The sequence below is a fragment of the Salmo trutta genome, unplaced genomic scaffold, assembly GCF_901001165.1.
Source record: "Salmo trutta unplaced genomic scaffold, fSalTru1.1, whole genome shotgun sequence".
Taxonomy (NCBI): domain Eukaryota; kingdom Metazoa; phylum Chordata; class Actinopteri; order Salmoniformes; family Salmonidae; genus Salmo; species Salmo trutta.
In genome coordinates, this window is record NW_021823073.1 from 982,037 (window position 1) to 996,675 (window position 14,639).

General features: G+C 41.9%; 1 protein-coding gene across 4 annotated transcripts; it reads left to right on the forward strand.

Annotated features, from left to right (window-relative positions):
- Positions 1-211: 211 nt before the first annotated feature.
- LOC115188713 (interleukin-18 receptor 1-like) lies at positions 212-14,346 on the forward strand. 4 transcript variants are annotated; one of them, XM_029747443.1, is made up of 12 exons: positions 212-501; positions 785-839; positions 1,281-1,557; positions 1,907-2,090; positions 2,962-3,130; positions 4,796-4,861; positions 7,553-7,679; positions 7,768-7,898; positions 8,713-8,862; positions 9,479-9,631; positions 11,126-11,310; positions 14,013-14,296. In XM_029747443.1, the coding sequence occupies exons 2-12, from the start codon at positions 788-790 to the stop codon at positions 14,193-14,195; spliced, it is 1,677 nt and encodes a 558-aa protein (XP_029603303.1). In that variant the 5' UTR covers positions 212-501; positions 785-787; the 3' UTR covers positions 14,196-14,296. The 4 variants fall into 4 exon arrangements, with proteins under 4 accessions (XP_029603303.1, XP_029603304.1, XP_029603305.1 ...); XM_029747444.1 differs by lacking the exon at positions 212-501 and having other exon boundaries at positions 520-839; positions 14,013-14,346; XM_029747445.1 differs by lacking the exons at positions 212-501; positions 785-839 and having other exon boundaries at positions 1,477-1,698; positions 14,013-14,346.
- The last annotated feature ends 293 nt before the right edge of the window (positions 14,347-14,639 follow it).

Sequence of the window (14,639 nt, forward strand, 5' to 3'; positions counted from 1 at the left end):
TTATGCGGATTTTTTCAATATTATCATGAAAATCTGTCGCCAATCGGACGTACACCTAGCTAGTGTCGCGGTCTGCTCTCCCCACACACAGAAAGAAGGTGGCGCCAATATCTTAGATACACCAGGATTTCTGGGAAATCACAAGTATTATGTCACGCCTTGTCACATCTGCATATAGCACCTGCAATGGCACTAGAATCACAAAGTTTCACTTTGACATCTAGTCAGTGGGCAAAGTCTTCATCAGTGGGTAGCATACAATTAGGCCACTAAACTGAGTCAATAGCTGTATTCACTCGGTCAATTTGACTATAGATTATAGGAGGAGACGTGAAATATAATATATTAATATGGAAACTCCAGTTCCTACCGAGAACGAAACTGCTATCCTGAAGTTTAAAGGGAAGTAGCTTAGAACAGAAAGCATTTCCTCAGTTTCTGTTAATGGTCTGCGAAAATACACAATATCATCTTGGAATTTACCTCCACACTCACAGCTGAGTAAGTTATTAATCCCTTTACTGAATGTTGTTGTATTGTAGGTTATTCTTATTCTATCTATAGTCATGCAGCCTGCTATAACATAGTACTATTATGTTGATCTGGTAGTACCTGTTTATATTTCACTTTCATCAAAAGTTCTAAGTTTCTCTGCTGTCATTTTTTTCAATATATTTGTTATGACTTGTGGTTCAGGGGGCTTTTCCCCCACTGACTTTCTCTCTGTGTGTGTTTGTGTGTTTTGTCTGTGTGTGTTTGTGTGTTTGTCTGTGTGTGAATTAAGAACATGATGAAGATGACCCCACTGTTTACGTTCCTCATCCTCTCTGCAACCCAAGGTCTGTTAGAATGAGCAGGTTACAACATGTTTTAGAAGTAACACATGATGAGTATCCTGCCCTAGAAACTGCTGCTAACCAACCAAAAAGACCATTCATACAACAAACCTTTCATGGCTAATTGTTGTCCTATTGAGCACCCTATAACAGTTTTAAGGTCGGTGTAAAATGTTTATTTGTACCGCATAAAATATTTGTACAGTACATTTAGGCTACCCTACATAGTGCACTACTCTTGACCATAGCCCAACAGGGAGCCCTGATCTAAAGTAGTGCACTATATAGGGAATAGGGTGCCATGGATACTGGTCAAATGTAGTGCACTATATAGGGAATAGGGTGCCAGGGACCCTGGTCAAAAGTAGTGCCAAAGGTCTGTTAGGGAATAGGGTGCCCTCCGTCCTCCACTGAGACGGTCTATCTTGGATGTTCTTCCCACAGAGCTGGTCAGAGGAGGCTGTACGTCATGTGACTCTCCTCCATCTCCATGTAAGTCGTGTGTCCAACCTGTTCATGTCCGGGAGGGAGAGATGGCAGTGCTCCAGTGCCCGCTGCGGACCACCATGGCAGGGCACAGGGAGGGCAACCTGACCCTGGCATGGAGCAACCACTCTGGGCCTGGGGAGCTTCAGGAGCCTGCGGTGTGGAGGTCTGAAGACACTCTCGTCATCCTGAGGGTCTCTCCCAACCAACAGGGGTCCTACTCCTGCTCTCTACTGTAAGTGTCTCTCCCAACCAACAGGGGTCCTACTCCTGCTCTCTACTGTAAGTGTCTCTCCCAAACAACAGGGGTCCTACTCCTGCTCTCTACTGTAAGTGTCTCTCCCAAACAACAGGGGTCCTACTCCTGCTCTCTACTGTAAGTGTCTGTCTCTTACAAATCTAGTTGGCCTTTTATTGTCCATTTTATCTATCATACTTTTGTTCTTCAACTGTCTTCTCCTTCCCTCTGATGTATTTTATGCGTCATTCTGTTGATGCATTGATTCATTGACTGATTGAATGGTTGATGGTTTGATTGATTGATTGGTTGATTAATGGTCATATCTCTGTCTGGACTGTTGCAGCGATGCCAGTGGCCAGCCCCTGAGAACAGCGTGGTTTAACATCACAGTGTTCTCTGGCCAGTGTTACACAGATATGGATGTGTATGTATCCACTTGCTATCTGAGACAGTCCTGTGAAAAGTTAACCTGCACGTCAGACAGCATCCCACAAAACTTCACAAAACATAATTATACGTGGTACAAGGTATGACTTCTTCTTTTCTTTGCCCCCCCCATCCCCCAGCAGTTGACAAAGTAAGTAGTAGTAAATATCCAGTGATGTTGAGTCTCCACTAGTTCTTCTTACTTGCCTTTGGCTAAAACTAAAGACATCTGCTTGAAGAGATGTGTTTTCCCTCTAGCCGTTGGCAAGGTACTATTGAATACTCTGTCATTTTTTTTCCACTAGACCAAAAGCCACAGGGTATTTCCTGTTATTTCATGTTTTTCCCCTAGCCTGAGTGGGTGTCCTAGCTAGCATAGGGACCAGCATCAACGTTTTAGTTGTCATGGATGGTGCAGCAAAAACAACTCTCAGTTTTGTGATTAGCATCAATAGACACTGGCGTTGTATTACCTATTTATTACCAGTTGATTACCTGTTTATTAATCACATTTATTTGTAAAGTCCTTTTTACATCAGTGTGACTTTCAGTGTACTTTGTGACAAAGTGCTTATACAGAAACCCAGTCTAAAACCCCAGGAAGCAAGCAATGCACATGTAGAAGCATGGTGGCTAGGAAAAACTCCCTGTGTATTATATGTGTCTTACCTGTTATTGCCTGTTTATTACATGTTATTACCTGTTATTGCCTGTTTATTACCTGTTATTGCCTGTTATTGCCTGTGTATTATCGGTCTTACCTGTTATTGCCAGTTTATTACCTGTTATTACCTGTTATTACCTGTTATTGCCTGTTATTGCCTTTCATTGCCTGTGTATTATGTGTCTTACCTGTTATTGCCAGTTTATTACCTGTTATTGCCTGTTTATTGCTTATTATTGCCTGTTTATTACCTGCTATTGCCTGTGTATTATATGTGTCTTACCTGTGTCTTGATTAATGCATTGTAGAACTGTGACACAGAGTTACCCTCTGACTTTGGCGATGGTTACCTGATGAGTGCTTCTGAAAATGACAGTGGTTACTATACCTGCACTTCATACTACACATACAACTCAAACCTCCATGATGGACAGGTGTTTACCTTGTCCAGAACCATGGAGCGGACCGTTAGAGAAGGTAAGAAGTTACTGGACAGTACTGGATATCAGGGTTGGGATTAATTACATTTCAATTCCAGTCAAGTCAGAAAGTAAATCCAATTCCAATTTGAAATGTTTATTAATTGAAAAGAATTGAAGAGAATTTGAATTTCAGTGTATTTCCTGAATCGACTGGAATTGACCCCAACCCTGCTGTATGGTTTTGGAGCTTCTGACCTTTTGCAAAGATACCTTGAAATGTATTTGTTAGTTAAGATGTATTTCATGTTTGGTGGATCTGAACCTGGGCTATAGCGGAAAGCTATAATGAAATGTATTTGTTAGTTAAGATGTATTTCATGTTTGGTGGATCTGAACCAGGGCTATAGCGGAAAGCTATAATGAAATGTATTTGTTAGTTAAGATGTATTTCATGTTTGGTGGATCTGAACCTGGGCTATAGCGGAAAGCTATAATGCAAGAACAAGGATCTGTAACTTTTGTCCATTTTGATGCTTTATTCTGATTAAAACAATTTATAGAAATAGTTTCCTTTTAACTACATTCATGTTTGTGTTTCAGCTACAGTGATATTTCTGCGTCAGCTACAGTGATATTTCTGTTTTAACTATAGTGATATTTGGTATTAGCTACAGTGATATTTCTGTTTCAGCTACAGTGATATTTCTGCGTCAGCTACAGTGATATTTCTGTTTCAGCTACAGTGATATTTCTGTTTTAACTATAGTGATATTTGGTATTAGCTACAGTGATATTTCTGTTTCAGCTACAGTGATATTTCTGTTTCAGCTACAGTGATATTTGGTATTAGCTACAGTGATATTTCTGTGTCAGCTACAGTGATATTTCTGTTTTAACAATAGTGATATTTGGTATTAGCTACAGTGATATTTCTGTTTCAGCTACAGTGATATTTCTGTTTCAGCTACAGTGATATTTGGTATTAGCTACAGTGATATTTCTGTGTCAGCTACAGTGATATTTCTGTTTTAACAATAGTGATATTTGGTATTAGATACAGTGATATTTCTGTTTCAGCTACAGTGATATTTCTGTTTCAGCTACAGTGATATTTCTGTTTTAACCATAGTGATATTTGGTATTAGCTACAGTGATATTTCTGTTTCAGCTACAGTGATATTTCTGTTTCAGCTACAGTGATATTTGGTATTAGCTACAGTGATATTTCTGTTTCAGCTACAGTGATATTTTTGTTTCAGCTACAGTGATATTTCTGTTTCAGCTACATTGATATTTCTGTTTCAGCTACAGTGATATTTCTGTTTTAACCATAGTGATATTTGGTATTAGCTACAGTGATATTTCTGTTTCAGCTACAGTGATATTTCTGTTTCAGCTACAGTGATATTTCTGTTTCAGCTACATTGATATTTCTGTTTCAGCTACAGTGATATTTGGTATTAGCTACAGTGATATTTCTGTTTCAGCTACAGTGATATTTCTGTTTTAACCATAGTGATATTTGGTATTAGCTACAGTGATATTTTTGTTTCAGCTACAGTGATATTTCTGTTTCAGCTACAGTGATATTTCTGTTTTGACTACAGTGATATTTGTGTTTTAACTACAGGGATATTTGTGTTTTGACTACAGTGATATTTGTGTTTTGACTACAGTGATATTTGTGTTTTGACTACAGTGATATTATTGTATTGTACAGGAAGACCCCAGGTTATGCCAAAGATCATCAGACCTCAGGATGGGGAGGTTATTAATGTAGATATGGGTGAGTTCCTCTCTACTTATCTGTATGGGTGTCAATTAGTGTCTGAATTGTCACGTGGTCTCAACTTCTCAACTTACTGTTGCGAGGTAGAACAGCAGAATACACAAGGTGCAATTTCTAAATTATTTTTCTATTGTTATGTTAGTCACTCAATTAGCCATGTCAGCTATCATATTTTATATTGGTAGGTTAGGCTAGTGGCCAGCTATCATATTTTATATTGGTAGGTTAGGCTAGTGTCCAGCTATCATATTTTATATTGGTAGGTTAGGCTAGTGGCCAGCTATCATATTTTATATTGGTAGGTTAGGCTAGTGGTCAGCTATCATATTTTATATTGGTAGGTTAGGCTAGTGGCCAGCTATCATATTTTATATTGGTAGGTTAGGCTAGGCTAGTGGTCAGCTATCATATTTTATATTGGTAGGTTAGGCTAGTGGCCAGCTATCATATTTTATATTGGTAGGTTAGGCTAGTGGTCAGCTATCATATTTTATATTGGTAGGTTAGGCTGGTGGCCAGCTATCATATTTTATATTGGTAGGTTAGGCTAGTGGTCAGCTATCATATTTTATATTGGTAGGTTAGGCTAGTGGTCAGCTATCATATTTTATATTGGTAGGTTAGGCTAGTGGTCAGCTATCATATTTTATATTGGTAGGTTAGGCTAGTGGTCAGCTATCATATTTTATATTGGTAGGTTAGGCTAGTGGTCAGCTATCATATTTTATATTGGTAGGTTAGGCTAGTGGTCAGCTATCATATTTTATATTGGTAGGTTAGGCTAGTGGCCAGCTATCATATTTTATATTGGTAGGTTAGGCTAGTGGCCAGCTATCATATTTTATATTGGTAGGTTAGGCTAGTGGCCAGCTATCATATTTTATATTGGTAGGTTAGGCTAGTGGCCAGCTATCATATTTTATATTGGTAGGTTAGGCTAGTGGCCAGCTATCATATTTTATATTGGTAGGTTAGGCTAGTGGCCAGCTATCTTATCTAAACGTAGTAATCATGCTATGGAAAAATGTGTAGTATTGTAGGACATTAGCTTGCAAAATTTGTAAAATTGCACAAAATTAACTCTAAAACAAAAAAGTGCATGAAATGAGTAATACAATTGCTAAATCTTCTGCTAAATGTGTAGAATTGTAGCAAACTAGCTTTAAAACAGCAACATCTTCTCTACACACCATGTCAAAATGTGTAAAATGTAAAACATTTATCTCGGGGGGGGGGGGGGGGGGTAACTGCGGCCCCTCATGATGAGTTCAGATGACTTGTGGCCCCCACCCCCATCCCTGCCCTAAGTATTTTATTTTATTTATTTAACTAGGCAAGTCAGTTAAGAACAAAATCTTATTTACAATGGCGGCCTAACAAAAGGCAAAAGGACTTCTGCAGGGAAGGGGGCAGGGATTAAAAATAAAAATAAAATATATATTTAGGACAAAACACGCATCATGACAACACAACACTACATAGAGACCTAAAGACAACAACATAGCAAGGCAGCAACACATGACAACACAGCATGGTCGCAACACAACATGACAACAACATGGTAGCAACACAACATCGTAGCAGCACAAAACATGGTACAAATATTATTGGGCACCGACAACAGCACAAAGGTAGACACAACAATACATCACGCTAAACAGCCACAACTGTCAGTAAGAGTGTCCATGATTGAGTCTTTGAATGAAGAGATTGAGATTAAACAGTCCAGTTTGAGTGTTTGTTGCAGCTCGTTACAGTCGCTAGCTGCAGTGAACTGAGAAGACAAGCGGCCCAGGGATGTGTGTGCTTTGGGGATCTTTAACAGAATGTGACTGGCAGAACGGGTGTTGTATATGGAGGATGAGGGCTGCAGTAGATATCTCAGATAGGGGGGAGTGAGGCCTAAGAGGGTTTTATAAATAAGCATCAACCAGTGGGTCTTGCGACTGGTATACAGAGATGACCAGTTTACAGAGGAGTATAGAGTGCAGTGATGTGTCCTATAAGGAGCATTGGTGGCAAATCTGATGGCCGAATGGTAAAGAACATCTAGCCGCTCGAGAGCACCCTTACCTGCCGATCTATAAATTATGTCTCCGTAATCTAGTATGGGTAGGGTGGTCATCTGAATCAGGGTTAGTTTGGCAGCTGGGGTGAAAGAGGAGCGATTACAATAGAGGAAACCATGTCTAGATTTAACCTTAGCCTGCAGCTTTGATATATGCTGAGAGAAGGACAGTGCACCGTCTAGCCATACTCCCAAGTACTTGTATGAGGTAACTACCTCAAGCTCTAAACCCTTGGAGGTATTAATCACACCTGTGGGGAGAGGGGCATTCTTCTTACCAAACCACATGACCTTTGTTTTGGAGGTGTTCAGAACAAGGTTAAGGGTAGAGAAAGATTGTTGGACACTAAGAAAGCTTTGTTGTAGAGCATTTAACACAAAATCCGGGGAGGGGCCAACTGAGTATAAGACTGTATCATCTGCATATAAATGGATGAGAGAGCTTCCTACTGTCTGAGCTATGTTGTTGATGTAAATTGAGAAGAGCGTGGGGCCTAGGATTGAGCCTTGGGGTACTCCTTTGGTGACAGGGAGTGGCTGAGATTGTCTGACTTTATACACTGCACTCTTTGAGAGAGGTAGTTAGCAAAGTGTTAGTGAATGTTGTGTGTTTTCTCCAGGATCCACTGTGGTGGTGGTCTGCATGGCTGTCCTGTCCTCTGAATCTGACCTCTTATACTGGTTGGAAAACAGATCTTTTGTGGAGGATAACCAGGAGACCCTACCAGTGTTTTCTAACACTTCAGAGTGAGCATGTACACTCACTACAGAACAGACCTGGGTTCAAATACTATTTCAAATCACTTAACACAACACACTTGACTGTTTTCTCCAGAGAGAATGGCCATCACCAGGCATCGCTGGTGATCAGGCAGGTGTCAGAGGAGCAGCTGAGGAACAGATACACCTGTCAAGTGGAGTCTCCATCTAGGAACTCCAACGTCTCCATCATCTTCCAACAGAAGAGTAAGTCAAGCAGCCTCTGAAATTTTTATTTTACCTTTATTTAACTAGGCAAGTCAGTTAAGAACAAATTCATATTTACAATGACGGCCTAAGAACAGTGGGTTAACTGCCTTGTTCAGGGGCAGAATGACAGATTTGTACTTTGTCAGCTCAAGGATTTGATCTTGCAACCTTTCGGTTATTAGTCCAACACTCTAACCACTAGGCTACGCTGCCACCCCAAGGGACATCTTAGCTTTCCAATCATTAAAAATATTACAGAGTCTGCCTTTATCAAACTCTACTGGTCATTTCACAGAACCCTCTCTTCTGCTCTTAGGTGACCATGACATTTAATCAAGAATAGTTTATTATCTATTCTGCTCTTAGGTTACCATGACATTTAATCAAGAATAGATTATTATCTATTCTGCTCTTAGGTTACCATGACATTTAATCAAGAATAGATTATTATCTATTCTGCTCTTAGGTTACCATGACATTTAATCAAGAATAGATTATTATCTATTCTGCTCTTAGGTTACCATGACATTTAATCAAGAAGAGATTATTATCTATTCTGCTCTTAGGTTACCATGACATTTAATCAAGAAGAGATTATTATCTATTCTGCTCTTAGGTTACCATGACATTTAATCAAGAATAGATTATCATCACTTCTGTGTGAAATTAGGATGATTTTCTGTGATTTTTTTTCTCTCCAGTTTCTCTTTCCGCTGTACAGTAACAGCTGTTTGATATTATCAGGTTTATTTTTGTGTGTGTGTGTGTGTGTGTGTGTGTGTGTGTGTGTGTATTTCATGTCACCCTTTAGGTCCACCCCAGTTCCACTTCCTGGTGCTGGGTATAGTGGGGGTCTTTGCCGTGACGGTGGTGGTGGTGACTGTTGTCTATGTCAAGCTGAAGGTGGACATCATTCTATTTCTCAGAGATGATCTGGGTTGGCATCATCACAACGTCTCTGGTGAGAATAACACCTAACACCAAACATGCCAATGTCCCATGCAAACAATCTCGTTGTAGATTGTGTTTCACCACATGATTTGGATGAATTGTGTTAGTTTCAGATGGGATGTGTAACAACGCTTATGTCCTGTGTTATAATGCCTATCTGCTGTCTTATAATGCCTATGTGCTGTGTTACATTGTCTATGTGCTGTGTTCTAACTTGTCTGAATGGTGTGTTTCAGATGGGAAGCGTTGCGATGCCTATGTCCTGTGTTATAATGCATATGTGCTGTGTTATAATGCCTATGTGCTGTGTTATAATGCCTATGTGCTGTGTTACATTGTCTATATGCTGTGTTCTAACTTGTCTGAATGGTGTGTTTCAGATGGGAAGCGTTACGATGCCTATGTGCTGTGTTATAATGCATATGTGCTGTGTTATAATGCCTATGTGCTGTGTTACATTGTCTATGTGCTGTGTTCTAACTTGTCTGAATGGTGTGTTTCAGATGGGAAGCGTTACGATGCCTATGTGCTGTGTTATAATGCCTATGTGCTGTGTTATAATGCCTATGTGCTGTGTTACATTGTCTATGTGCTGTGTTCTAACTTGTCTGAATGGTGTGTTTCAGATGGGAAGCGTTACGATGCCTATGTGCTGTGTTATAAGAGTGACACAGAATCAGGTGTCAGTGAGGAGGACAGGCGTCAGGTGGAGGAGGTGCTGGAAGAGGAGTATGGTTACAGCCTGTGTCTCTACGACCGTGACGTGCTCCCTGGGGAGGGTGAGTCAGTCCACTGTCCTCACATTTGTCCTCATACTGGTGTGTGTGTGTGTGTGTGTGTGTGTGTGTGTGTGTGTGTGTGTGTGTGTGTGTGTGTGTGTGTGTGTGTGTGTGTGCACTGTTCTTGAACCTGTACCTGTTTCTGTTCCTTTATCTGTACCTGTTCCTGTACCATTTCCTGTTCCTGGAACTGTATCCGTTCCTGTAGCTGTTCCTCTACCTGTTCCTCTACCTGTACCTGTTCCTCTACCTCTACCTGTTCCTCTACCTGTTTCTCTACCTGTACCTGTTCCTCTACCTGTACCTGTTTCTCTACCTCTACCTGTTCCTCTACCTGTTCCACTACCTGTTCCTCTACCTGTTTCTCTACCTCTACCTGTTTCTCTACCTGTACCTGTTCCTCTACCTGTACCTGTTTCTCTACCTCTACCTGTTCCTCTACCTGTTCCACTACCTGTTCCTCTACCTGTTTCTCTACCTCTACCTGTTCCTCTATCTGTACCTGTTCCTCTACCTCTACCTGTTCCACTACCTCTACCTGTTCCTCTACCTGTTTCTCTACCTCTACCTGTTCCTGTACCTGTTCCTCTACCTGTTCCTCTACCTGTTTCTCTACCTCTACTTGTTCCTCTACCTCTACCTGTTCCTCTACCTCTACCTGTTCCACTACCTCTACCTGTTCCTCTACCTGTTCCTGTACCTGTTCCTCTACCTGTTTCTCTACCTCTACTTGTTCCTCTACCTCTACCTGTTCCTCTACCTCTACCTGTTCCACTACCTCTACCTGTTCCTCTACCTGTTTCTCTACCTCTACCTGTTCCTGTTCCTCTACCTGTTCCTCTACCTGTTTCTCCACCTCTACTTGTTCCTCTACCTCTACCTGTTCCACTACCTGTTCCTGTACAGGTTCCTGTTCCTGTTCCTGTACCCGTTCCTGTTCCTGTACTCATTCCTGTACCTGTTCCTCTACCTCTACCTGTATCCATTCCTGTTCCTCTACCTGTCCCTCTACCTCTACCTGTTCCTCTACCTGTTCTTGTTCCTGTTCCTCTACCTCTACCTGTTCCTCTACCTGTACCTGTATCCGTTCCTGCCTCTACCTGTACCTGTATCCGTTCCTGTACCTGTTCCTGTACATGTTCCTGTTCCTGTACATGTTCTTATTCCTGTTCAGGTTATTGTTCCTGTACAGGTTCCTATTCCTGTACCCGTTCCTGTACCTGTACCCGTTCACATATCCATTCCCGTACCTGTTCCCGTAACCATTCCCGTTCCCATTCCCATTTGTGTTCCCGTTCCTGTACCTGTTCCCGTACCCATTCCTGTACACGTTCCTGTACCTGTTCCTGTACCTGTTCCCATTCCTGTATCTGTACCTGTTCCTGTACCTGTTCCTGTATCTGTTCCTGTACCTATTCCTGTTCCTGTATCTGTTCCTGTACCCGTTCCTGTTCCTGTATCTGTATCAGTACAGTATGTGCTCTGTGTTTCCAGCGGTGGCTGAGGCGGTGCTGGGGTGTATAGAGCAGAGCCGGAGACTGATCCTGGTGCCCAGCAGCCTGGGGCTGAACCCAGGGCAGGACAGCCAGTATAGTCTGCTCACTGGGCTCCATGCTGCACTGGTGGAACGGCAGACATGGCTGGTCCTCATCCAGACAGAGTCAGCCCCAGACAGCCAGGTAGTTATGCCTATGGACGAGTTCTGCCTATGGATGACAGTTAGCTTTGTGGCTGTGTCCCAAATGGCACCCTATTCCCTATATAGTGTTATGGGCCCTGGTCTAAAGTAGTGCACTATAAAGGGAATAGGGTGCCATTTGGGACGATACCGTTGGTGAATGTGCGCTGTCCCTGTCAAATCAATTTCCCAAATTAACAGGTAGACCTGTAGCTGATGCCATGCTGTCTTTCAAACTAAATAAACAGATAGACCTGGAGCTGATGCCATGCTGTCTTTCAAACTAAATAAACAGATAGACCTGTAGCTGATGCCATGCTGTCTTTCAAACTAAATAAACAGATAGACCTGGAGCTGATGCCATGCTGTCTTTCAAACTAAATAAACAGATAGACCTGGAGCTGATGCCATGCTGTCTTTCAAACTAAATAAACAGATAGACCTGTAGCTGATGCCATGCTGTCTTTCAAACTAAATAAACAGATAGACCTGGAGCTGATGCCATGCTGTCTTTCAAACTAAATAAACAGATAGACCTGGAGCTGATGCCATGCTGTCTTTCAAACTAAATAAACAGATAGACCTGTAGCTGATGCCATGCTGTCTTTCAAACTAAATAAACAGATAGACCTGGAGCTGATGCCATGCTGTCTTTCAAACTAAATAAACAGATAGACCTGGAGCTGATGCCATGCTGTCTTTCAAACTAAATAAACAGATAGACCTGGAGCTGATGCCATGCTGTCTTTCAAACTAAATAAACAGATAGACCTGTAGCTGATGCCATGCTGTCTTTCAAACTAAATAAACAGATAGACCTGGAGCTGATGCCATGCTGTCTTTCAAACTAAATAAACAGATAGACCTGGAGCTGATGCCATGCTGTCTTTCAAAATTAATAAACAGATAGACCTGGAGCTGATGCCATGCTGTCTTTCAAACTGAATAAACAGATAGACCTGGAGCTGATGCCATGCTGTCTTTCAAACTAAATAAACAGATAGACCTGTAGCTGATGCCATGCTGTCTTTCAAACTGAATAAACAGATAGACCTGTAGCTGATGCCATGCTGTCTTTCAAACTAAATAAACAGATAGACCTGTAGCTGATGCCATGCTGTCTTTCAAACTGAATAAACAGATAGACCTGTAGCTGATGCCATGCTGTCTTTCAAACTAAATAAACAGATAGACCTGTAGCTGATGCCATGCTGTCTTTCAAACTAAATAAACAGATAGACCTGGAGCTGATGCCATGCTGTCTTTCAAACTGAATAAACAGATAGACCTGTAGCTGATGCCATGCTGTCTTTCAAACTAAATAAACAGATAGACCTGTAGCTGATGCCATGCTGTCTTTCAAACTAAATAAACAGATAGACCTGTAGCTGATGCCATGCTGTCTTTCAAACTAAATAAACAGATAGACCTGTAGCTGATGCCATGCTGTCTTTCAAACTGAATAAACAGATAGACCTGTAGCTGATGCCATGCTGTCTTTCAAACTAAATAAACAGATAGACCTGGAGCTGATGCCATGCTGTCTTTCAAACTAAATAAACAGATAGACCTGGAGCTGATGCCATGCTGTCTTTCAAACTAAATAAACAGATAGACCTGTAGCTGATGCCATGCTGTCTTTCAAACTAAATAAACAGATAGACCTGGAGCTGATGCCATGCTGTCTTTCAAACTAAATAAACAGATAGACCTGGAGCTGATGCCATGCTGTCTTTCAAACTGAATAAACAGATAGACCTGGAGCTGATGCCATGCTGTCTTTCAAACTAAATAAACAGATAGACCTGGAGCTGATGCCATGCTGTCTTTCTGCTTTAACTCCATTTCCTTTTAAACTGCTTCAACTCCATTTCCTTTTCAAACTGCTTGAACTCCATTTCCTTTGAAACTGCTTCAACTCCATTTCCTTTTCAAACTGTTTCAATTTTTGAGATTCTATTTTGTAATTCAAAGCGCATTATCAGCTAAATTAGTAATTGTAGCAACCTTAACACAACACCTAGTCAAATCAAATCAAATTGATTTATATAGCCCTTCTTACATCAGCTGATATCTCAAAGTGCTGTACAGAAACCCAGCCTAAAACCCCAAACAGCAAGCAATGCAGGTGTAGAAGCACGGTGGCTAGGAAAAACTCCCTAGAAAGGCCAAAACCTAGGAAGAAACCTAGAGAGGAACCAGGCTATGAGGGGTGGCCAGTCCTCTTCTGGCTGTGCCGGGTGGAGATTATAACAGCACATGGCCTAGATGTTCAAATGTTCATAAATGACCAGCATGGTCAAATAATAATAATCATAGTAGTTGTCGAGGGTGCAACAAGTCAGTAACACAAGAGTAAGTGTCAGTTGGCTTTTTCATAGCCGATCTTTGAGAGTATCTCTACCGCTCCTGCTGTCTCTAGAGAGTTGAAAACAGCAGGTCTGGGACAGGTAGCACGTCCGGTGAACAGGTCAGGGTTCCAGCAGGTCTGGGACAGCAGGTCTGGGACAGGTAGCACGTCCGGTGAACAGGTCAGGGTTCTATAGCTGCAGGCAGAACAGTTGGAACTAGTGATCTTGTCAAGGGGTTCGGATCTCTTGGTGTAACAACTAAGGTGTTGGGTCGGCAATTGGTGGACCTCCGTTCAAGTCCCGGGCGGGGCTACCCCCAAAAATTCACTACATTATTCTGTAAATGTTTTAGGTGGATCTGGAGCTGGACTCCCTCCCTGAGGCCCTGCGGCTGCTGGCCCAGTCAGGACACACCGTCACCTGGAGAGGCTCCCACTCCAAACCCCTCTCCTCACCCTTCTGGAAGGAGCTGCGCTACCGTATGCCTGCCAGGACCAGACGGCGCCCCCCGAAGGATGAGAGGACCATTCTGTGATTATATAGGCTCCAGGGCAGGGTTTGGGTTCAGTCAATTCACAAAGTAAACTCAAATTCAAATGAAATAATGGCATCTATTTTCAATTATTTAAAAAATAACTTCAACTTTACCACAACCCTGCTCCGGGTGAAATAAATGCATCTAACGTGATTAATGTGCCATTTTTACCTATAAGAGTGAAATAGTTTCAGCAACAGAATGGTGTGGGCTTACCTCAGCAACAGAATGGTGTGGGCTTACCCCAGCAACAGAATGGTGTGGGCTTACCTCAGCAACCGAATGGTGTGGGCTTACCTCAGCAACAGAATGGTGTGGGCTTACCTCAGCAACAGAATGGTGTGGGCTTACCTCAGCAACAGAATGGTGTGGGCTTACCCCAGCAACAGAATGGTCTGGGCTTACCCCAGCAACAGAATGGTGTGGGCTTACCCCAGCAACAGA